The 23,003-nt window shown below is 39.7% G+C and overlaps 1 protein-coding gene across 1 annotated transcript in view; it reads left to right on the top strand.

The window, feature by feature from the left end:
- The window catches only part of LOC109937633 (AP-1 complex subunit gamma-1-like), a 41,422-nt gene extending 19,342 nt beyond the window's left edge, over positions 1-22,080 (top strand). Inside the window, exons 6-17 of the mRNA XM_048608182.1 lie at positions 2,737-2,877; positions 5,105-5,159; positions 5,272-5,394; positions 7,466-7,555; positions 8,300-8,427; positions 10,385-10,489; positions 14,583-14,718; positions 16,992-17,112; positions 18,570-18,665; positions 20,226-20,386; positions 21,307-21,405; positions 22,003-22,080. Coding sequence (XP_048464139.1) covers positions 2,737-2,877; positions 5,105-5,159; positions 5,272-5,394; positions 7,466-7,555; positions 8,300-8,427; positions 10,385-10,489; positions 14,583-14,718; positions 16,992-17,112; positions 18,570-18,665; positions 20,226-20,386; positions 21,307-21,405; positions 22,003-22,080 — 1,333 coding nt within the window. The remainder of the gene's footprint in view (positions 1-2,736; positions 2,878-5,104; positions 5,160-5,271; positions 5,395-7,465; positions 7,556-8,299; positions 8,428-10,384; positions 10,490-14,582; positions 14,719-16,991; positions 17,113-18,569; positions 18,666-20,225; positions 20,387-21,306; positions 21,406-22,002) is intronic.
- The last annotated feature ends 923 nt before the right edge of the window (positions 22,081-23,003 follow it).

The raw sequence follows: 23,003 nt of genomic DNA, 5'->3' as shown, positions 1-23,003 counted from the left end.
AGCAAAATACCGTTATAAATGGTTATGACTTGCTGCCAGCATCCTCCACCATGGACGAAAGACAAAATAAGCAATAGCAACTTGCATTTGTGTAAGATAACAAGGTATAGAGCTGGATGAACACAGCAGGCCAAGCAGCATCAGAGGAGCAGGAAAGCTGACGTTTCGGGTCTGGACCCTTCTTCAGAAAAATTTGTATAGTACCTTTGTATTGTAACACACCCCAAGCTTGGTGTAAATTATAGAGATTCTTTTCATGGTAGAGTTACCTTAAAGGGCCATCCACTGATTCATTTGCAGAAGGAAGGTGCGGAGAAGATGCTGACAATGTAGCATCTTTACCAGTGGATGTGCTTTTAGGTCAAGACCTACCTCCACTCCACTTTCAGCTTGATTCTAACAGCTCCTGAGCAGAGATTGTGTATCGATTTTTCTCTGCCATGGTGAGTCAAGACATTTCTAAGAAACGGCAGGGTCTTGCATGAAGAATTTGATTTCCTTAATAAATCCATCTGTTGTCTTGCTGATTCACTAATATCCATGTTCCACTGTATGAGAGTACAGACCAGTCAGTGAAACCACAAGGAACTTTTGGGGGTGTTTCTGTTTCAAGATTGCCCATGGATTAATGGGAACAGGACATTCCTCGTGCAAAATTTTCAGAGACTTCTAGCATATCGCTTGTTCAAACCTTCATATCCTCACCTCGGTAAGTTCTAACTGCAGAATAATGCCCTACCTCCAGATTCATTCATAATTCACAGCAAAGTGAAAGCCTTATAGAGCTTTTCGTGATTGCTGCCATGTGGGCAAATCCAAATAGCAAGTTATTAGCAAGCCTCTCAAAGTAGATTGTACCGAGGATCTATCTTGAATTGGTAAAATGTCTCTCACGGTAAGCTAACCACAGATTTGACAGTGCTGTAGTGGGTGTCTAACAAGTAGGATATTAATCTGATCTCCATTCTCTCCAAGCGTTATTAAAATGCCAAAAGAACTGCAGATGCTGGAAATCAGAAACAAAAACAGAAATTGCTTGAAAGACTCAGCATGTCTGACGGTATCTGTGGAGAGAAAACAGTTAACATTCCAGGTCCAGAGACCCCCCTTCAGAACTATTCTCTCCACAGATGCTGCTAGACCTGCTGAGTTTTTCCAGCAATTTCTATTTTTGTTTCTGATTATGAAAAATGTATCTGCAATTGATGAACAAGAATCTGAACATTCTGAAGAAGAAAGTTTATAGGTGGAGGTAGTTCCCCAGAGATTCAGAAATTTAGAGGCAACAGGGAAAACGAGAACAATTGCACTTGGCGTAACAAATCTTTTCTTTATACTTAACCACTGGATAGGTCAGTTTCATTCTTCAAGTGGCATGCGCTAATCATGTTTTATGATCAAATCTATCTAATCCATCTTACTGAGTTTGGATTTCATGATTCTTAGTCAGTTTCCATTTAGATCAAAATAAAACTATGGCAGTTGCTGGTTCTTGTAACTCCAGGGAAGTAGGTAGTGTACAATTCCGTTTGTGATCAGTGCCATGCTGATCTTAGTATACTGTACATGGGCTTCCTCCCAACGTGTCTTTGGGTTGCATATCGTTCAAAGAACAAAGTAGATGCTGCAAGGTACTTAAATGATCTTAGTTGCTTTGTACTTCTTAAGATGTACACACTACTCACTTTTCAATACAATATGTTTGTGCGAAATTGCCACCTAATTGGGTGCAATAGAAAGGAAGCCATATTCAGCCCTTTAACTGGCGTATGTGGTCTGTTTTTCCTGAGTTTTAGTTGACACCAAATCCATTTTGGAATTCTGTCAAAATTGTGAGAATTTCATTAGAGAAAATCGTAAACTGTTTCTAGTGGCAGGAAATTTTACTGGAATTAAATGCACACTTCACATGATTTGATTTGATTTGATTTATTGTCACATGTATTTTGTTATAAAATATAGTGAAAGCATTGTATAGTGTCACCAGTCTCTGGGGCCATCTTAAAACACAGAAAAATAAACTAAACTATAGAATGTAAAGGCAGAAAAGTAAAGGAAAAGTTTACAGCCCATTTTGGTAAGTGCTCCACCATGGACCATGGGCCCATGGGCCTATTGGCCAGGCTCAAGTCCCCTTTGCCGCATTGCTGCTGCTAGAATGAAAGTCACCACTCTTTGGCACCATCTTGCCTCCACCAACATCCTCACTGCTATGAGTCCTCGCTGGACCTCACCAATGGAGATGCCACTGATGCTGCCAGGTATGGTACCGGCCCAAACTCAACTCCACCACTGCCTCTATGAATTTGTGCTGGACACAGATGCCACCAGGAGCCTAAACTCGCCTCCACTGCAGCAGCCATGAGTAGGTGCTAGGACTGTCTTGTCGATGCAGAAGCCGCCAGGAACACTAATTCGAGTCCGCACTAGGCTCACTTACTGCTAGTAATGCTGTCACTGTGACTGAGCTCTTCAGCAAGAGGTAAATAAAGTAAAAGAGAGGGAAAAAGCAAGAAAACAGCACGGGGTGGAAAAGAAAATCAGATAGAGTAGTCAAGCCCTGGGCTCAGAAACCCTGCTGCATTACCGTAATACTGGATTATCTTACCTAAAATTTTGTTAAGATCCATACTTGTTTAACTCCCTGTGATAACTTCCATTCAGAATGTGTAAAGTTAGCTATGTTTAATTTCAGCCCAGTTTTAATGCAGATCTTCTAATCTCTGTCCCTTGAAGGCGTGCAATGGATCTGTGCTTTGCCTTGGTTAATGGCAGCAATGTCCGAGGAATGATGAAAGAGCTGCTCTACTTCCTGGACCATTGTGACCCAGAGTTTAAGGCAGACTGTGCTTCTGGAATATTTTTGGCAGCAGAAAAGTAAGTGAGGGAAAATTACATCTTGAGGCAGAATCCACAGTTTGTTTTGAAAGTAAAGTTCCTGTTTCCTTTTATATCAGCCTGCCATACACTCTCAACCAGGATAAAATAAGGAATGTTGATTTGTTTTTGGTCCACAGCAGTCACAGTTCATGTTCAGATTCTCTGGACACAGAGCCACAAATAGTTTTAAATGTTTCTGTCTCCCCGACTGTAAAGGCAAAATATCTTGCTGTGGGCCTTGACCCAACTGCAGGGAATTATATTCATGGAACTAGTCAGCTCATAAAGACCCGAGTTTTCAAAACTACTGCTGATTAAAACACCTATTTATAGATCTCCAGTGAAGATCATCAGAAATCCGAACACATAATGTTATCATTGCCGTATCCTGGAAAATTGCATTTACCTCTCTGAAAATCTCACTGAGCTCTTGAAACCTCTCCCCAATCTGAGACAGTAGAGAACTCACAAACATGTTTGCCATGATTGAATTTGGAACAGGAGCAGATTATTTCCTTTCAGCAGCCACAATACACATTCAGCAATATTTCAGCCTTGCTCAGCAAATTACGTAGTTCCTCCTGGGATCTTGTGCTGCAAAGATCAAAGACATTCACTGGCTCCCTGCCTTTCCCCATTCTCGGATATTGTATCTCCGTACCCTAACACACCGTACATTACGCTTTCACACTTCACTGCAATTTTCCTGCAGATGAAAATACTACAGACCGAAAGAGGCCAAGGAATCCAGGTTGTAGAAGAACAATGAAAACTGATCTGATGCATTATTTGTATGGATTTCATGCGAGAGAATAAGGTTGCTTTCATGAAAGTATAATCTATTCGCCTTTTAAAGCAAAAGTTAGAGTAAATTCTTGAACCGTAGTTTGTTCTGCAGCAAACCTTTGCATTCAGAAGTCAGGCTTATACAATAATTAGTAACTGCTATTAATGATTAGGTCATTTCATTAGGTATATGCAACAATGGGGTTGAACAAGAGCAATAGGAAAAGCGGTATATGATGGATGTTTATTATTGAATAAAAACAAGCATTTGAAATTAGCTTTGTCTTCTAGTTCTGTGCCATTGAAATGCACAGGGTTAAAAAAAAAAGTCACTTGACACAATCAGAATCAAATTGCTTCAGTCAAAAATAAGGTGTATTTTTGTGCAGACCTGCCTCCACTCTCTCAAACATAATGCAAGCTGCAGCTTAGATGGCTGTTGCTTGTGATCTGGTGTTAAGTTATAGTTCCTGTTGTTGTATACAAGCAAAATGAAACTGCCATTAGTGACACTAAAACTAGAAGCTTCTGCAGCTGCATGCACCAGGTATTGAGGACCAAACGTTGATGAGTCTTGAGAGCTGCAAACAGTGACCACACAAATACAGGGCTGAACCCTGTCAGCCTTCTACCAGACTCGATGTGGACTAGCATATACCACATTGCAAAAGAAAGTAGTGATGTCTCGCGTGCTGCAATTGGGGAAATCCAGTACTTGGCACACGCCTGAAATGAATTCTGTGCTGCAGAGTGGGATAGGGAGGCTCTTGTGGTACAATGGTAATGCCCCTACCTGTGAGCCAGGAGACCCTGGTTCAAGTCCTACTGCCTCCAGAGATGTGTCATAACATCTCTGAACAGATTGATGAGAAAATAATTAGCATTGGAGTAAAACTGGAATTCTGTGCTGGGGAAGGTTTAAAAAATAAATAAATAAATCAGTGCCAGCTCCTTGACTTTCTCATCTCATGGACCAGCTAACAAGCTGACTCTATCCAATCCTCTTGGTTGTGAATACTTGGCTTACAAGCAGCCTACAAATTTAAGACACTTCCCTACATTTAATGATGTTTAGCTTGAGTATTTTGTGGAGGTTAGAGCCCATGTTCAATTTAATTCAATTGCCATGAGGGTGACCAATTCCCAATCCAACTGCCTTTCTCCTTCCATCTCCAAGTTGGAGACTTCTTAACATGATACAGAAACAGCTTTCCCTCCCTAGTATGTAGAAGTGATGCATATCAGATCAGACAAAATGTGAAAAAAATTGTGAACAAAATATGGGCATAAAGTCTAATTGAAGTCCAAATGTTGTTTTTTGTATTGGATGCCACAACTCTTTGTCTACTTAGAGTATCCACTGCATTATCTTCATTTAATCGGCTAAACACAAGCACATCGTGGCTAATTTCTACACTATGGGTGATGTCTTTTCCAGATATGCACCAAACAAGAGATGGCATATTGACACTATCATGAGAGTGCTCACCACTGTATGTATCACATCCCAGCTATTGTTTCCAATTTTTGCTGTTTTAAGTTGTGATAATGTTAACAGAGTAAGTTTCACTGCTGCGATATGTTCTATTTTCCCTTCTCCTACAGGCTGGTGGTTATGTCCGTGATGATTCTGTACCTCTGTTGATTCAACTCATCAGTAATGCAAACTCCCTTCATGCATACATTGTGCAGAAACTTTATCAAGCCATACGGGTGGATATTTCACAGGTAGGTAACAAGGATGAAGCAGTTACATTGCAAGAATAATGATCAATCTTGGATGAGAGTGAGCATTGACAGTGGAAAATTCAAAAGTATTGATGTAAATGTACCTGTCTTCTTAAGTCTAAACTAATGATACCTAAATGTAACAAGGAACATCAATTTCTCTCGTAGTCGTCAAGTGTCAGGAGCGTGGTGTACGATATACTTGCCTCCATTTCAGTTGTCCGCAATTAATGAATGTTATTCTAGTTGGTTCAGAAGGCATTTGGCCAGCCATTATGGGTAGCAATGCTTTAAATATTTAACTCTTATAGCTTATCAGAAGTAACAGAAAATGGACTGCAAACGTCATAAAATACAATGCACTGCAGAGGAACATTGTAACCAGGTAATAATCTCTCAGTTAAAATAGTTTGTCTAAATCTGAGCAATAAAGAAGTGTTTGATAAAATTAGAGAACTTGAGTGAGCTTTTCGGTAATAGAACCTTGGTTAAATTCTTCTTTACATGCATGGTGGATTTTTTAATGTTGTTTATGGAATGTGGATGCCAGTAAGTGCCCTTGAAGATTGTTGCAACCCATGTGATTTGGGTAGACCCAAGTGCAATTAGGAAGGGAATTCTGGGATTTTGGCCCAGCAAAAATCAATGAAAAGCAATGTGGTTCCAAGACACACATTATGTTCTCTTGCCTTCCTCAGTGGTTCCTCTCGGTGGCTCATCGTAGAGAAGTATTGTTTTTTTCTTCTGAGGGAGGACAATAATTAGTAACTGGTATCAACAATTAGGAGGGCACTTGATGGTGATTAGTAGGAGGGTATCCTTGCCCATATCTGACCTGATGTTGTGAGACTTTGAGGGGCACTATATCCCTATAGTTGAGGATTCCTGAGGCAGTTCCTTCCTAGCTGTGCATATTTGTTTTGGCACTTCTGGTAGCTGTGCACTGCTGGTCAGTCGATATACCCAGGGATTCTGATGGTGTTGTCTGGGATATCACCTGTAAGGTATGCTTCATTAAATATGGTCATGACACGCTGTTGCTTTACTGGTCTGTGGGAGGCCCCAGTGTTAGTAAGGAGGACTTCGCAGGACTGGCTGTGTTGTTATCTTGAGTGGATAAGACGACACCAGGTAGTCTGTTCAGATTTTATTACTTTTGTACTATTTCTTAGTTTGTTACAACAGACGAAATGTGGCAATTTCAGAAGGCATTTCATTGTCATCCACATTGCTTTGGTCTGGAGTCACGTACGCTAAACAGATGGTAGACTTTCATCACTAAAGATGTTGATGATTCAGATAAGTTGCCTATTTCCGGTTTGTAAAGTGATATAAGAAATTTTAACTTGCGTACATTCCAATTATGTCTACATTTTTAGTGTCAAAAAGGACTCAGAATTTTTTTAATAAAAATACATTGTGTTATAAGCACATCACAGGGCAGGAAGCATCTGTGAATAGAGGAAGATAAGTGTAATGTTTCAGGCCGCTAACATTTCCTTAGAACTGTGTACTTTGGTCAGCCACTTGGGAGTTCCAGTTAAATCAGTCATGTTGTTTTCTTCAGCGCCCTTTCCCTCCACCTGTTCTCGCCCCCCTCCCTCTGCCTGTTCTCGCCCCCAGCCTTTCTCTTCTGCCATCTCAGGACTCTTCCACTAAACTGTCAGCCTCTCTGCTTCCCCCCAATCTCTATCCCCAGTTACCCCTGCTGTCACCCTGTCTGCTTCTTCCAAACCCCCCATCCCATTCTCTTGCCCACATATTTGCTTGTTGTGTACTTCCTCCTTTCTATCCACCAGCTTCTCCTCTCCTAGGTCAGTGATACATTGATGATTATGTTGGTTGCTGTTTAGTTAAATTTTATATGGTAAAATGCAGGATTTTTGTAAATTCACTTTCTCTGAGGGACTTTGATTGAAAATGATGCTTTTGTAATCCCAATATGTATTTTCCATATAATCTACCACGTGCCCAGCCTATTAGGTTGATTGCTATACTTATATTTGCGTGAAAACAAACTAATCTGTAACTGGCATACATGTTTGAACTTGGACCCGTTTCTGATTTGCAGCAACCCTTAGTGCAAGTGGCAGTTTGGTGCATTGGAGAATATGGGGATCTACTGTTATCTGCCAACTTTGAGGAGGAATCACCAGTTCAGGTATGGTTATATTCATGGACAATATTAGCACTCAAGGAAGACTTGTCTTTTCCTGAATGAATCAGTGAGGGTCCCAAACACCTGAATTGCATCTGCACTAAACTGGTTGAAAACAAATGATTCTGCATTTTATGATATTTTTTACTTTAATGCTGTGGTGACTGCTGAATAGGTTCCTTGATATTTGGATTGTACAAATGAAATGTAAGTGTTAAAATTAATATGTTTTCATTTGCTGCTGTGTACTGGGTAATTGGGTTCAATCATCGCTAACCAGTGTGAAAATCAGATTTCATTTCTCTTGATAATCAGCTGTACCGAAGAGTAGATGTATCAGATATAGGAGGACTAACCCACTTACACTGGCCTTCTATCAAAGTTTTTTGAACTGCACGGCAGGATTGGCTCTTTCCCCTCCCACACCCTCCACCCACCACCACCAATTTCTGAAAACATCTTGATCGCAAGTCTGAAATTTGTACTAAAATTGTATTTAGGAAGCTTGAGTTGATTATAGTTGGTGAAGGCTGGAATTGGATATTTATTGTGTAGAGTCTACAGCAGAGATCTGAAATTGATAGCTTTCTTCCAGTGCCTATCACACTCCAACTGCGTGTTTCCTATTTGGGAAAACCAAGCTTTCTTAAACATTGTTTGAGTTCTATAATGTTTATTTAGCATCATGTACGCACTCTGCCTTTCCAGGCTTGGTAATTATACTTGGTTTCTTGCTTTCCAATGTAGGTTACAGAAGATGAAGTATTGGATGTTTTAGAGAAGATTCTGCAATCCAGCCTCTCGGCACTTACGACACGGGAATATGCGCTGACTGCCATTATGAAGCTTAGCACGCGACTACAGAGCAGCACAAAGTAAGTAGAAACTATTTATAAATAGAAAGCTTGCCCTTTCCTCTTCCTAAAACATGAAAAACATGTAATAATTGATTTTCTTTCTGTAAGAAATCTTAAATCCTATCTGAGCTCAAACAGCTGAAACGTACAGTATGAATGCTGAAAACAGTCTTATCTGAAGAGTTTTGAGACTTGGTTATTAAATGTCCTTTCGATTTCCAAGTTATTTTCACTAGTGAATAAGCCAACTTGAATTGTCTATCTAAGTTATGTCTACAATCCCCACACAAGAAAAGCATAGGAACCTTGGTTACTCCTCCTTACTCTGCTACAGCTTTGTCAATGTGTCCAGGTTATGGATCCCACTGTATAATTTGTAGATTTTCCCATTTACCTAATGATATTTTATCCATTGTGAGTCCGACTCCCGTCCTCATGAAGGTTATCAATCTAAAGTTGGCATTTTCTAGAACTGACTCTGTTACTTGTCAGCCACATGGTATTGGTTAGTCACAGGCAATACCAATTCCTGTTTTAACATCTGATGTCTCTACTACATAGTTAAAAGAGGATAATAGTTATGTGTTAAATTACTGCCCATTTTGTGCTTGCAGTACTTATTTAAATATTTAACTATTCTGTAAAAACAATAGTAATCCCAACTGATGGTAATCTTGACCAAGTCAGATCCTAAAGTGAAACCTGGCTCTGTAGACCATAAGATTTAATTTTGCAATTTGATATGTTGATCAATCACAAGATGCTGCCAATATGTTTTTAACAAAAGAATATCAAAGTTTAATACATAATGTTAAAAAAAAACACTATATATGTGTCAATTTGTAAAGAACTCCTAATAAACAGCAAAAATGATTCAATCTCTCTCGCCTGTAATCATCACTGGACATTCAGCCCCAGTGAAGTATCATTCCTTTTCTTCATCCGTGAATTTTCTTATTCAGATAATAAGATCACAAGCAGTGATCCTTCGCTAAATTTCAGCATATTCACCCAATTTAGTTTTCCCTGTTGCTATCTCTCATCAAGGCACACGGTCACTTGCTGAATTGTAAGAAAAAGTACTGAGTTTTATTTAGCCCCTGTCTAAACTTGGGTTGCTAAAATATTTAGGATTTTTTTTCCAGCTTTGATGACCATAAAGATTACCAAAACTAAACCATCTTTTTGCTTCTGTCTCTCTCTTCCCTGCAACCCCCACAGTTTTAACCCACAGCTAAAAAGGAGTTTCTGACCCTTTTTAAAAAATGATGACAAGAAAACCAATCACATTTGCAGCACTGAGAACCCAAAACCCATTTGCCTCTTAAAGATTAGAACCCAAGTTCCCTAATAATATACAATATAAACCTTCACAATGTACCATTTTTATTGCCTTCACAGAAACTAGACCATCCAGATAGCAAACAGTAGTTCGCCAAATGCAGTTGTCAGTGATGAGAACTCTAAAGGAGCTTAGAGAATGAGGGTTCACAAAGATGAGAGAATTTACAGACTAATGTAAATCTATTACCTTTTTAATAAATATTATACAGAACAGAAGTTCTGAGGTTCAGTTCTATTGGGTTAACTGATCTCAGCCATTGTCTGCAGTCGGAGTATTATAGTTGGCCTCTGTGGTATGAGCCTAAGGAAGGCAAATTTCAAATTGGGTTTTTGTTACTGAATGCTGGTCAATGTTCCCTTATGTTGAAATAGTGTCGTAAGATTGGTTTCGGCTGGCCCAATATATAATATTTTTAGCTGAACATGATTTTGTCACCTACCTCTTCTCTCACTGATGTGCAAGTGCCAATGCTGAAATCTACCAGTGAAAGTTGGCACTTCTAAGAAAAAGGATGGGGCAATTATGTTGGGAGTTGTTGTACCTGTAGTTTTCTTTGAAACATTACTTGTTCAGATTACTAAGCTTTCAAATTCTATTTCACTCTTTGATTGCAACCTGTGATTCCTACAGTCGCATCAGGAAAGCAGTTTCTATCTATGGAAGCAGTTTAGATGTGGAACTTCAACAACGAGCAGTGGAGTACAGTGCACTCTTCATGAGGTTTGACCATATGAGGTGAGTAGGATTCAACTTTTTCTTGTGAAAATAAGCCCTGCTGCATTTGTTGAAACATAAAGGTAAGGTGCAACTCATTTCCACTATCCTTCACGGTCTATGCTCACAATCCCAGGTTTTTTAAAATCTCTTGAGCAGTCCTTATCCTTTTTTTGTCTTTACTCTTGTTCATGGTATGTGTCACCAGCAAGGCCAACATTTGTATATGCATAATTATCCTTGAACTGAGTGGCTTGCTAGGTTATTTCAGAGGGCAGGTGAGAGTCAATAGCATTTGTGTGGGACTGGAACCATATATAGATCAGACCAAGCAATGAAGGCAGATTTCCTTCCTTGAAGGACATTGGCAACTTAGGTCCCCGAAAAGCCCCATAACCATTGACTGACTTGCCTATAAAAATCTATCTAATTCACCCTTGAATAAATTTAATGACCTGGCCCCTGTTGTTTCTGGGGAAGTTTGAGAGGAAAATATAAACTCATCTTCATCTTATTAGGAAAACCTCTTATTTATAAACCCAACTCAAGTTTCCCTCAAGGAGCAACATCCTCCTAATATCCACCTTGTACTGTTCCCTCAGGATCTTACATGTTTCAGTAAGATCATCTCTTGTTCAGAACTCCAGTGGGTAAAGGCGAAATCTGTTGAACCTTTCTTTATCAGATAAGTCTTTCATCCCAGGATTGAGTCCAGTGAACCATCTCTGAATTGCTTTCAATGCAGTTAAATCCTTTTAAAGTAAGGAGACCAGAACTGCACACAGTGCTCCCGATGTGGTCCAACCAAAACCCTGTACAGCTGCAGTAAAACACCTTCACTTTTATTTTCCTTTTCTCTTGCAATGCACACTGACTCCAATTGCCTTCCTAATCACCCACTGTATCTGCATACAAAATCTGAGATTCACGGACCAGGGTGCAGCGTTACCTTTGTCGCAGAGTTCTGCAATCTCTCCTGATTTAAATAGCATGCTGCTTTTTGATTCCTCCTGTCAAAGTAGACAAATTCATATTTTCCACCTTTATACAGCAGCTGTTTTTTTCCCCCTTTGTAACCTGTTTACCTCCTCTTGACAACTTCATTTCCTACCTATCTCGGCATCATTCCCAAATCTAGCTACTATATATTCAGCCCTGTTATCTAATTCATTGATATAGAATGTAAATGGTTAAGGCTCTGGCATTTGTGGTGTTACTTTTGCTATTCTCCACTTTCCCTTCAGAATTCAAGTAATTTTAGAAATTTATAACCAGTGTCTTTACTATCTCTGCAGCCACTTCTTTTAAGACCCTAGGATGCAGGCCATCAGTTCCTCAGGGTGTGTGAACCTTTAGGTTTAATAGTTTGCTCATTACCTTTTCCATGGTGATGATTATTTTAGTTTTCTCCTTTTCTCCTTTTCTCCCCTTGATTCTCAAGTATTTTTGGGATGTCTGATGTCTTCCATGATGAATACAGACACACAATTCCAGTTCATAACCTCTGGACATTGACTTAGTTTCCATGATTAATCCCCCAGACGCTCTGGAGGACGAGCTTTCATTGCTTTTTGTCCTTTTTAGATTCTTGTAGAAATTTAGTTTTCTATGTGATTTTTAAATTTCATCCAGCTTTCTCTTGTTCTGTCATTTCCTTTTTCTTCATCAAATTTTCTTGGTTGTTAAAGTCTCTCCAATCTCTGACCTGCCACAATTCTTTACAAAGTTGTAGTGTTTCTTTTAATTTGTCTCTATCATTGATATCTTATTTAACCACAATGATGCATCACTTTCTCACCAGACTAAATCTTTGCTGTGAGTTATTAAATAGCTCCTTAAATGTCTACCGTTACATCTTCACTGTCTTACCTTTCATCTAGTTTCTCAGTTCACTTCAGCTAGTTTTTTCTTCATACCTTTATAATTACCTGTATTTAAGTTTAAAAAGGTATCCCTAGACTCTCACTTCGCCCCTTTGAACTGAAGATGAAATTCTATTATGCTGTGATCACTGCCACAAAGACATTGGGAAGTTATTGAATATCCGTGTCTCTTTGTGCTTTGAGGTGTAGAATAACCTCCTTAGGTTATACAATAAGAACACAAGAAGTTCGACAGGAGTAATCCGATAGCCCTTGAAGCCTGCACCACCACTCGGTGAGATTGTGGCTATTCATCTAGTTCAACACTGTTTTACTGTACTATCCTCATATCCCTTGATGTATTTAATATATAGAAATTTGTCAATCTCAATTTTGAATTTAACAACCGACACTCCGAGTCCTGTTGGGTCAGAAATTCCAAAGATTCATCACCCCTGAGGGAAGAAATTCCTCCTCACCTCGGTGCTAAATGACCTGCCCAATATATGAGGCCTTGTTCTCTGGTTCTAGACACTGTTTCCACTCCACTGCTGTTGACAAAGGAAACTATATTGGCTTGACAGGCAAGTCAACTGTGGAAAATTGGGAAACTGTATAAAAAGGTTTGACTGTAGACAGACAATGGGTTAAAGAAAAGAATGAATGGTTTACAATGAATATGCAACCTAAAATCAGACTGTAAATGCTTCTGAAGATAAGAAAAAGGTAAATATTAGCAAAAGCAGGTGTGGATCTATTACAAGCAGAGATAGAAGAATTTATTATGGAGAGTTAGAAAGTGTCTGAGAAACTAAACAAATACTTTGTCTGGCTTTACGGAAAAAGACAAAAAAAACTTGCCAGAAATAACAGAGAACCAAAAGACTATCAAGAATGGAAAAACTGAAAGAAGTTTGTTTATGAAAAGTAAAAAGTAGCGCTGAAGAAGTTAAGACTGAAAGCTGGTAAATCTTGTGAACCTGCTTAGCTATTTCCCAAAGTATTGAAAGACGTGGCTGTCCAAATGATGAATGCGTTGTGGTCATCTTCTAAACTGTCATAGTCTCTGGAACAGTTCCTGCAGATTAGAATATAGCAACTGTATCCTCCACTATTTAAGAAAGAAGGGAAGAAGGAAATTGGGGAACTAGAAACCTTTTATCCTGATAACTTTAGCAGGGAAAATTCTAGAAAAAAAACATTATAAAGGATGTGATAACCAGATACCTTGAAAATAATAGAAGAATTAGGCAGAGTCAACATGTATTTATGAAAGGGAAATCATATTTGATGAAATCTGTTTGAGTTCTTTGTAATTAGCAGAATAGATAATGAGAAACTTGTGGATGTGAATTTGAATGTGAAATTGTGGATGTTTGTAGATTTTTATGACTTTTGATAAGGTCCTATGCAGTATTCATAAACAAGTCTGCATGGGTTTCCTCCAGGTGCTCTGGTTTCCTCCCACAGTCCAAAGATGTGCAGGTTAAGTGGATTGGCCATGTTAAATTGCCTGTAGTGTTCAGGGCGGTGTAGATTAGGTGGGTTATAGGGGAATGGGTCTGGGTGGGGTGTCTGAGGCTCAGTGTGGACTTGTTGGGCCGAAGGGCCTGTTTCCACACTAGGGATTTTATGATCTATGAAATTAGCATGAGGATTTCAAGTAATTTGCTGGCATGTTTGGCTATTGACTAATGGACTGAAATCAGTGTAGGAACAAACAAGACATTCTTGGGTTGGCAGGGCTGCTTCTAGTAGTGTACCTAAAGGATCAGTCCTTGGGCCCACCTATTTGCAATCCATGTCATTGATTTGGATGTGGGAACCAAATGTTGAATTTCCAAATTTTCTCTTGTCACCAAATGGGCAGCAGATGAGAGTTTTGAGGTGATAGCAAAAGAGGCTTCAAAGGGACTTGGAGAGGTTGAGTAAGTGGATAAGACTATGGCATGTGGAATATAATGTACTTAATCTACAAGGCTGTAGACCAAGAACTGAAGTGTGCAAATAGCCTTGATAATTATCTTTTGACTGGCTTAGACCAAATGACTGAATAATTTCCTTCCGTGCTGTAAATTTTCAGTGTTTCTGTTTGTACCAAACAGTACGAGCAGAAAATATGCCAAGACTGGTGTTAAAACAATTGTGAAATTTGAGGCTTTAGGCAGGAAATCATGAAGATATTGCGCTGAGAACCCATCAAATGAACACTGTTGTAATTGTGTGATACTGAACATTCATATTACTTGTAGACCAGCTTTATTGGAGCGAATGCCTCTCATACAGAAGAGTGCAGCCAATGGACCAGTGCAAACTGTGGTTAATGGTGAAGAAAAGGAGGAAGGGGGCAGCTTACCAGCCCAAGAGCAGCTATCCCAACAGGCCCAGGTAAACAGATTGTAATGAGTGTTTTTCAACTTTTGTTGAAATACAGAATCTTCTGAATAATACAAGTGTTGCTGTGGAGAATGCACTAGTTGATGATGATTGCCATCACAGACTTTGTTTAAATTTTAAACCGGGTGGGTTGATTCTGATAGGTTAATTTTGAATGGTAATGCCTTAACCAGTTTTGTGGACCTGAAACAGATGCAGTGTTTTTACTTGTTCTTTCTGTCTGCAGAAAACAGGGTCTGTGTTTTAACATGTGTAGCTTCCAGTACACACAAGCGCACCTCACTGCAAATCAGACTGACAATTGTAAATTGTTTCAGTGTAATTCTTCTGTCTGTCAGGATTACTCACCCCACAGATGTTTAATTGCAAAATCACATCTAATGTTGATCACTGTTACAATTTTGCATGTACAGTCTGATTAGGTGCTGTCAGTATCTTGCTTGTTGCAAATAGCCAAAGGGATAAGCTGTTTGATATGGTCTGCCCGTCTTTGAGATTTACAGCGTACATACTTGGCATCACATTAGCACTGAAGTTTATGTACCACATTATTTATTTGTGTGATAGGCAAAACATCTGTTTGGCTTGACAGCAGCCTCCTGTACATGGTGAATAAAAGTTGTGTAGTTGCTTAGCAATGTAGCAATTAGTTTCACCTAGTGCTCAAACTTTTCTGAGGAAATCTGGGCACTTTCAGGATGCAGTTCACAAGTTTGCGCGATATACAATGCAAAATGATCTGGTCAAGGTAGGTATTATCCCACAGGATGATTTCGATACATCTTACTTCAGCATCAAGCTTGCACAGTGATCGAATGGCTTGGGCTGTACTTACACCGCTTCCTGAAAGGCCAATCTTATAGTATTTAGAACTGTAGGAATCCTAATGTGTATACAGACCAGTAAAGGTACATTAGTCGTAGACAGTAGTAGAGGGCCCCTGGCCAGTTTCTTAACTAGGATATTGAGGAAAGGGAACTCATTTGACTGTTCCATTTCAAATGCAAATTTAAGTGCAGTACAGAACTCATTAAGACATAAAAGGAAATTCTTGCATGCACCTGTGGATTTAAATATAGAAAACCCATCATCTATATATCAGACATATGCAAATGGATAGGATGTTAGGCATCATTTCATCGAAGACCCATTTCTTAAATTCACCAAAGGTGCTTCCAAGAGCTGGACCTAATAGGGGTTCCACACTGTACCATTTATTTGGGTATGCATGGTGTTATTAAACTCTACTCAACTGTGCAAGTTGCTGAGTTCGTAAGTTAGTGCATTCTCCATGGCAACACGTCTGCCAATCAGTCAGCACTCTTGTTTCCTACAGCATAATTGTTGGGTTCTGCCCTTCGTTTAAATTTGTTTTCTGGTGAACTGTACTGATGAGTGCAAGACAAAAGCTGTCTCCAACAATATTCAAGTTTTGTACTAACAAATAACTATAAGTTATTGTATAAATTATATTAAAAAAACTGATCCTTGCTCACATGTAAATAACCAGTTAATTTCTATTTATGTTCGTTAAACAATCCTCAGTCCATGGTAATAAATTGCCCCCATGCTCTAAATCCCAATTTTTTGTAATAACTTTCCAGTGAATTAAATTCATGGAGTTCAGTTTTCTTCTTCTGCATACTCGAACATTTGAGGCAGAGTACAGACTTAAATCGCCAATAATATTCCTACATCTAAAAGTATGAAATAGAGTATTGAGAAGGCCTACTATTTTTTCTCAACTGATGGTCTTGGACAAAAATCCATATTTGCTGTTCGGAATTTAAAATTTTAAAATGGCACACCTTCAAATCCAGCAGTACATTATCTCCTGAAGCCATCGACAATGAGTGGATCCAAGTTCCATCAAACCCTTGCTCTCTCTACTCCGCCCTCCATCCCCCCCACCCCCCCCAATCTAAAACAGCAACTTGACAAGGTGTCCAATCATAGGAATGAAACAAAAATTCACAAAAAAATTACCAAAATTAAATCAAGATCAAAAAAATCTGATCCCCACCATTGGCTTGATGTAATAAAGTATGAAAATACGTTGGTAGAGCACGTAACAGCCAACTGAATCAGCCAAAGTTAAAACACAAGAGGACAGCAGAATATGACCGTGGAGGTGAACTCGTACATAGCAAAATTCTTTGTGTGTACTTACTTAAATTTCATGACTACTTGTTAGGTCCATTCAACTTTGAATGGGCTAAGTGCATGATGCACTGTTTTAATTCATAGTATGTTTGTTGTTTCAGGTTAGCAACTTGCTTGATCTGCTCGACGTCAGTAACCCACCTTCATCAGTGCCTCAAGAAAGCAAAGTACCTCAAGCAGGTGGAGAGTTACTAGACCTTCTGGATGGATTAAACCTGCCAGGTGTGCAAGAACATTATGGACTGTGTATGCAATTGGTAGCATTGGTGCTTTATAAATGCACATCTTTTGTTTCTTTCCCTTACTTATACATTGAGACTGATAACGTGGTAACTTGTATTTATACAGCAGTTTATAAAAGTTCCAGGGTTCTTCTGGAAGTTTTCAAATTTGGTTTTGGGGATGTGGGCACTGTAAACATTTTTTTAAAAAACTGTCCTTTGTCTTGAAGGCACCAACTGCACAGTGCAGATCCCAGGTAAGGGTGGCAGATCCTTGCCGAAAGGATAGCGGATGCATCAGTGGGGCTTTTACGCAATGAGGCACACTTAAAAATTATTCTCTGGTGCAACTACTAAACTATTGTAGGATACAGAAATATGATGCAGTCCTCTGGGCAGTAGAGGGATGTGAACTAAGACTCCAGCTGACCACTCTTAAATCAGCAATGAATCACCTGCAAAACTTTAACTCATTGGTGTCTCCAAAGGTAGGCCAAAATTGGAATAAGATATACCCAAAATCTCCAGAAATAATTTCACTGGTTAAGAGCTTTGGGCTCGCCCCTCCCCAGCCAGATCCTGAACTTCAGTCCCAATATCTAGATTTCCACAGTCAATTGAGCAGGCAGAAAGAAACAAAGTATTATCTTTTATTTCTTGATTCATACACTGTCTGCCCTCCTCTTCCAAAGACCCTGATACCTTGCTGGGATATAACAGCACATCTATATGACAGCCTCTGATACCTCGCCTAAGTGCCTCATATTCACATTAGGTTGTTTGTTGTAACAGGTAAAGATTCTGGACTGATGCAAAGTGATGTGTTTTTCGGTGTGATTAATACTAAAATAGTTTTCCAACTTGCGTTACTGAAGTCATTCTGGCCTGGGCATTTTATTTTGAGGAAAAGTGGGTGTAAGAACTACAGGTTTCAAAAGATAAATGGACTTGGCAAATTATATAAGCTGTCCTCATTGTGATGGGTGAGCCTTCAGAATGACTGGCAGTGGTCTCCTTAAGGCTGTGATTTCCCTGGAATCAATCATTTCCTCATAAAGTTGCCAGTGCTATTGCAAGATAGCTAGTTTCTCTCCTCAATCACCCAGGTATCTTGCAGTGCCGCCAAATAATGACTCTTGCCGCTGGCCATTCCTAGTCTTGTTCACTAAGCTACTAACTGAATACATTGTATAAGGCATTATGAAGCCTGACAAATGTGATATTAAGATACATGTTTTTTAAATTTTGTTCAAATGCTTTATTTTAATGACTGTGTAAACCGATTTCCTATCTTTTAACCACTGCTCCCAAACATTGTTGGTATTCAAAATTTTGAAAAAATATATAAAGATATTCTAGGATCCTAAGAAGTTATAAATGGTTTTGCTGAGTAGCAAAGGAGAAGGAGGAAAACGAAACCTTTTCATCCCCCTAATTCCTTTTGTAAATATATTTCAGATCCACAGTCATCAGGTCTGTCAAGCGTACAGCCACATTTGGTTCTTGATGGTATGGCTGCCCCTGGTTCACACAGTACTGTCAATTTAAAGCAAGGTAAGCAAGCAGCAGTTTTACGCCAAGCCCATAGTGCCACAGAATAACACACAGCAGTATGCATAAAAATGAAGTAGTTTGCAAATTATTTGCAGGTGTATATGGCATAAACACTCTGTAGAATTTACACTTGTTTTGAGACATGAGCATGCATGGGTACAGGTGGGATTGTCAGTACATCAAACTGAAGGTCATTCAGAGATGAGAGAACTGATCATGTGGATAAAGCAGTGAGTGCAAAAACTGTCCTTGAGCAATGGGGCCTCGTCAATCAAACTTTCAGTTGTCCTGTTAGCCGTAAGGATCCTGGCTCATCTATTCCCTTTTGCCGTAATCTGAATCCATTTGTAGTATCTTGATTCTGAGTCCTGGATGGTGGAGGGCACTGTTCAGTGAACTCTCAAAAGCAAAAGCATGGACTCTTTTTATTCTTCATCACTTAATCAGCTATTTCTTTCTGGCTGCCTTTCATTTGTTTATATAAAAAATTTGTGGTACTGTACTAGCATTTGGAATGATGAGGAAAAATCACAGTGGAGCAATTTTATTTTAGACAGAGGATAATCCTTGATGGGTTTGGTGAATTTGAAGTGGCTTCATCATTTCCTGTCCAAAGGTTTGGTTGCCTCTGGATTATTCAAGAGTTAGGTTCAAGTCCACAGCAATCATTGTCTGGGCCAATAGTTGAATTTCTCTTTTAGTGTCAGATTTTTCGTCAGCAGCGAATGGGATCTTGGAGAATGTACTACCTTTAAACAAATGGTTTGCTATGAGCCAGCTGAATGGATTGAAAGGTGAAGATTCCGCTGATACTGTCAAACCTATCCTGACAACTTTTGGGCTGTGTTTTTCCTTTTCAAGCTACGTTTCGTTACTCTACAGTGACTTCTTAAAAGTGTAAAACAATGTGTCTTGCACCTCATGTGGCGGCCTGGCTTGGTAGTGGCCTTTTGGGCCAGAAGGCTGTTGGGGTAAAGTCCTTGTTTTTTTTTTTTTTTTTTTTTTAGAGGCTGAAATAGATTCTTGATCAGTAGTGGAATGAAAGGTTACAGAGAAAATGGAGGAAAGTGGACAAGAGAAGTGTTGGATCAGCCATGATTCTGTTGAGAGGTAGAGCAGGTTCGAGTAGCCTACGCCTTTTCCTATCTCTCATGGTCTGAAAATTGTGCACTTATGTTCCACTCCTAAATTTGAGCATATCTTCTGGTGTGATTTTTTCAGTGTGGCATTGCTGGGCGTCACAGAAGATCACTATTAAACCAAAATCCCATATGCTTTGTTTCGGTGGATGTGAAAGATCAGTATTCATAGAAGTTCTCCTGGTGTCCTGGCCAACATTCACCCCACTCCCTGATCCAAAGTCAATCGATGGTTCATTCACCTCTTGCATATTTGAGATGCTGTATGTAAAAGGGCTGTCACATTGAATAAACAGCAACTGTGAATTACTTTCTAAAATACAATCATGTAATGCAAATCATATTGGGATGACTTGGGAGATATTCTGTTAATGAAATTAACTGTTTCTGAAATCTGTTAAGAAATCCCGTTTTGTTCCAGATATACCTTCAATCATCGCATATGATCAAAATGGTCTGAAAATAGAATTTTCTTTTGAACGGTCCAAAGCAAATACAAACATGCTGTTTATCACCTTACGAGCATCAAATTCCACTGAGATGGACATGAGCAACTTTGTTTTGCAAGCTGCTGTACCAAAGGTCTGTCTGAACAGTTTCTAGAGCTCTGGGGTGGGTGTCATTGGGCTGGTAACTGGAGGTTTCCGTTTATTCTTTGTCAGTAAGCTGCTTTTTTCCTACACCAAACTGTAGACTAGCCTTGAGCTTGTGTATTTCTCTAGTTTGTCTCCTATCTCTCCTTATGCTCTGTCTCATCTGAGACATTTGTCCTAAACTGAAAATGCTATCTAATGTAAGGTGTTTTTTTAAAATTTCGTTATGAGATATGGGTGTCACTGACTGGATCTGCATTTATTGCCCATCTGTAATTACCCTTAAGGCAATGGTCAGCAGCTTTCTGCACTGCAGCAAACCATATGGTGTAGGAGCACCCACAGTACTGGAGGGAGTTCCAGGAAAAAAGTCTGCTAATTGCTGATGCGATGAAATGTACATGTGAATTCAAGTTTGCGATATCCCAGGGACTATTTCCATCCTGCCTTGTGTCAGATTAACCAAAGAGGTGGTGAGATGTTGCAGTTAACTTTAATACTGCTTGGGTCATAGAGAAGCAAACTAACCAGAGTTCCTGAAGCTGAATGCTCACCAGAAATTGTTTTTGAGAGCCTACATGTTAGGAAGCAGATGATCATGGTAGCATTGAATTTGACGCAATGAGCCCACAGGAAAACAGTTTGCTAGTCAGCAACTAGCAGACTTTTTTCCTGGAACTCCCTCCAGTATTGTGGGTGCTCCTACACCATATGGTTTGCTGCAGTGCAGAAAGCTGCTAACTCAGGCCCATGAGTAACATAGCAGAAGGGGCCGTGTCTCAGTAAGGACCCAACTGCAGGGAAAAAACAGATAGAGAAAGGAATTATTGAGAGAGGAAAGAAACAAGTTTGAGCTGGTGTCTTGAAAAATTAGAAAGTCTTATGCTTATTCCCATCCTTTTCTTACAGTCTTTCCAGTTGCAGTTGATGTCTCCCAGTGGCAGCAACATTCCTGCTAGGAATTCTGGAGCTGTCACACAATTGATGAGAGTTCTCAATACACAAAAGGTATGTCTCTTCCCTGTCCCACCCTAATTATTTATCCCTTTAAATACATCTGTTTTCTCATGCTGCCTCTTTCACTATCTACTTTGTGTGGAAGCCCATTTAGTTTAACACACAGAAACTGGGTTGAGATATTTACAGTAACTGCACTTTTTTTGTTAGCAAAAGGCTTCTCAAATTGGGTAACGGGACTCCAAGATGGCGAGGGCTGCTGTGCAGCTCTGAACTCTTCCGCCTCCCCAGGGGGACCCTCAAGTGCGCCCTCAAGTTTTGTTTCCTGCGCCCCTTGGTCAAATAAGTTTGCTCAGCCCCATTGTCTGAGGACTCATGACAATTTTCATGCATCAAATGGGGTCACGATGGGAAAAGACTGGGGAAGAATTTTGCTAACATGCTTATTCTTGTTGAGTATCATAATGTTGCTTAAGGGTCTTTCCCTGAAAGGCTTTAAAAAATTGGGGAATAATTAGCTTCAAATCACCCTCAGACTGTGGCAAATTATGAGCTGTTACTTAATTGTTTAGCAACAATTCAGTTGAGCTTGATGCTGTTTTCAGCTTCAAACTTCTGAGAGCCTCGGGTGTCCTCGTTGTGTTCTAGACAACCCACGCTAGCCTCAGGGTGCTGAGGACAATGAAAGCTGCTTACCACCATAACCCAGCAAACCTCAGTGTTTAGAGATAGTAGGAGATAACAAGGTGTAGAGCTGGATGAACACAGCAGGCCAAGCAGCATCAGAGGAGCAGGATGGCTGATGTTTCGGGCCTAGACCCTTCTTCAGAAACCTGTGTTTTTCTCAGTCAGGGTCTCAGGGCTGTGTATCATCAGATGGATGAGCTGAATGTTAGAATCAGCAGGAGTATCTATCACATTACACATGTAGGCATTCTTAATAGTGAACATAGCCTAACTGACCAATGTTAGAGACCTGATTCCTGTTACCAAAAAACCTAGTGGAATAAGTTGTTATTTGCTCTCTCAGCTTTCACACAGAGGATGGTTGGGGTTAGGGTATGGGGAATGAACTACCAGAGGAAGTGATAGATGCAGGTACAATTACATCATTTAAAAGACATTTGGATTGGTACATGAAAAGGAAAGATTTAAAGGAATATGGGCCAAATGCAGGCAAGTGGGACTAGTTTAGTTGGGGAAACTTGGTCAGGATGGACTAGGTAGACCGAAAGGGTCTGTTCCTGTGCTGTATGACTTTATCTCTCCAGCTGCACCTGTGCCTGCATCTCTTTGTTGCTCCTGTCCTTGCTCTTGTACACATGCATGTCTCACAGCAGTTTTCAAGTTTCCAAATGGAGTAACAGTGGGAAAAGATTTGGGAAGTACCGCTGTAATGTGCTGCGTTCCTATTCTTTAAAACGTCGTTACAGAGTAGGGTGTTCCTTTTATTTGATTGAAAGTTTGAATTCCTTCTTTAAAAGTAGTGCAGTGCTGAATTTTTGTCAAGACATCACAAAAGGGTTAAGCAGGGCCATGATGGCTGTGCTTTCTGGTGCACATTATTGTATCTGTAATGTTCCTGCTTCATTGGTTCCCTCTAGTGTTAAACTGGTGTAATGTACAGGAATTGTCAGTGTCTTGTGAAC

The sequence above is a fragment of the Rhincodon typus genome, chromosome 19 (genome assembly GCF_021869965.1).
Source record: "Rhincodon typus isolate 14 chromosome 19, sRhiTyp1.1, whole genome shotgun sequence".
In the NCBI taxonomy this organism is placed as follows: domain Eukaryota; kingdom Metazoa; phylum Chordata; class Chondrichthyes; order Orectolobiformes; family Rhincodontidae; genus Rhincodon; species Rhincodon typus.
The sequence above is the reverse complement of the archived record's forward strand: the minus strand, read 5'-3'. Positions and strand labels throughout refer to the sequence as shown.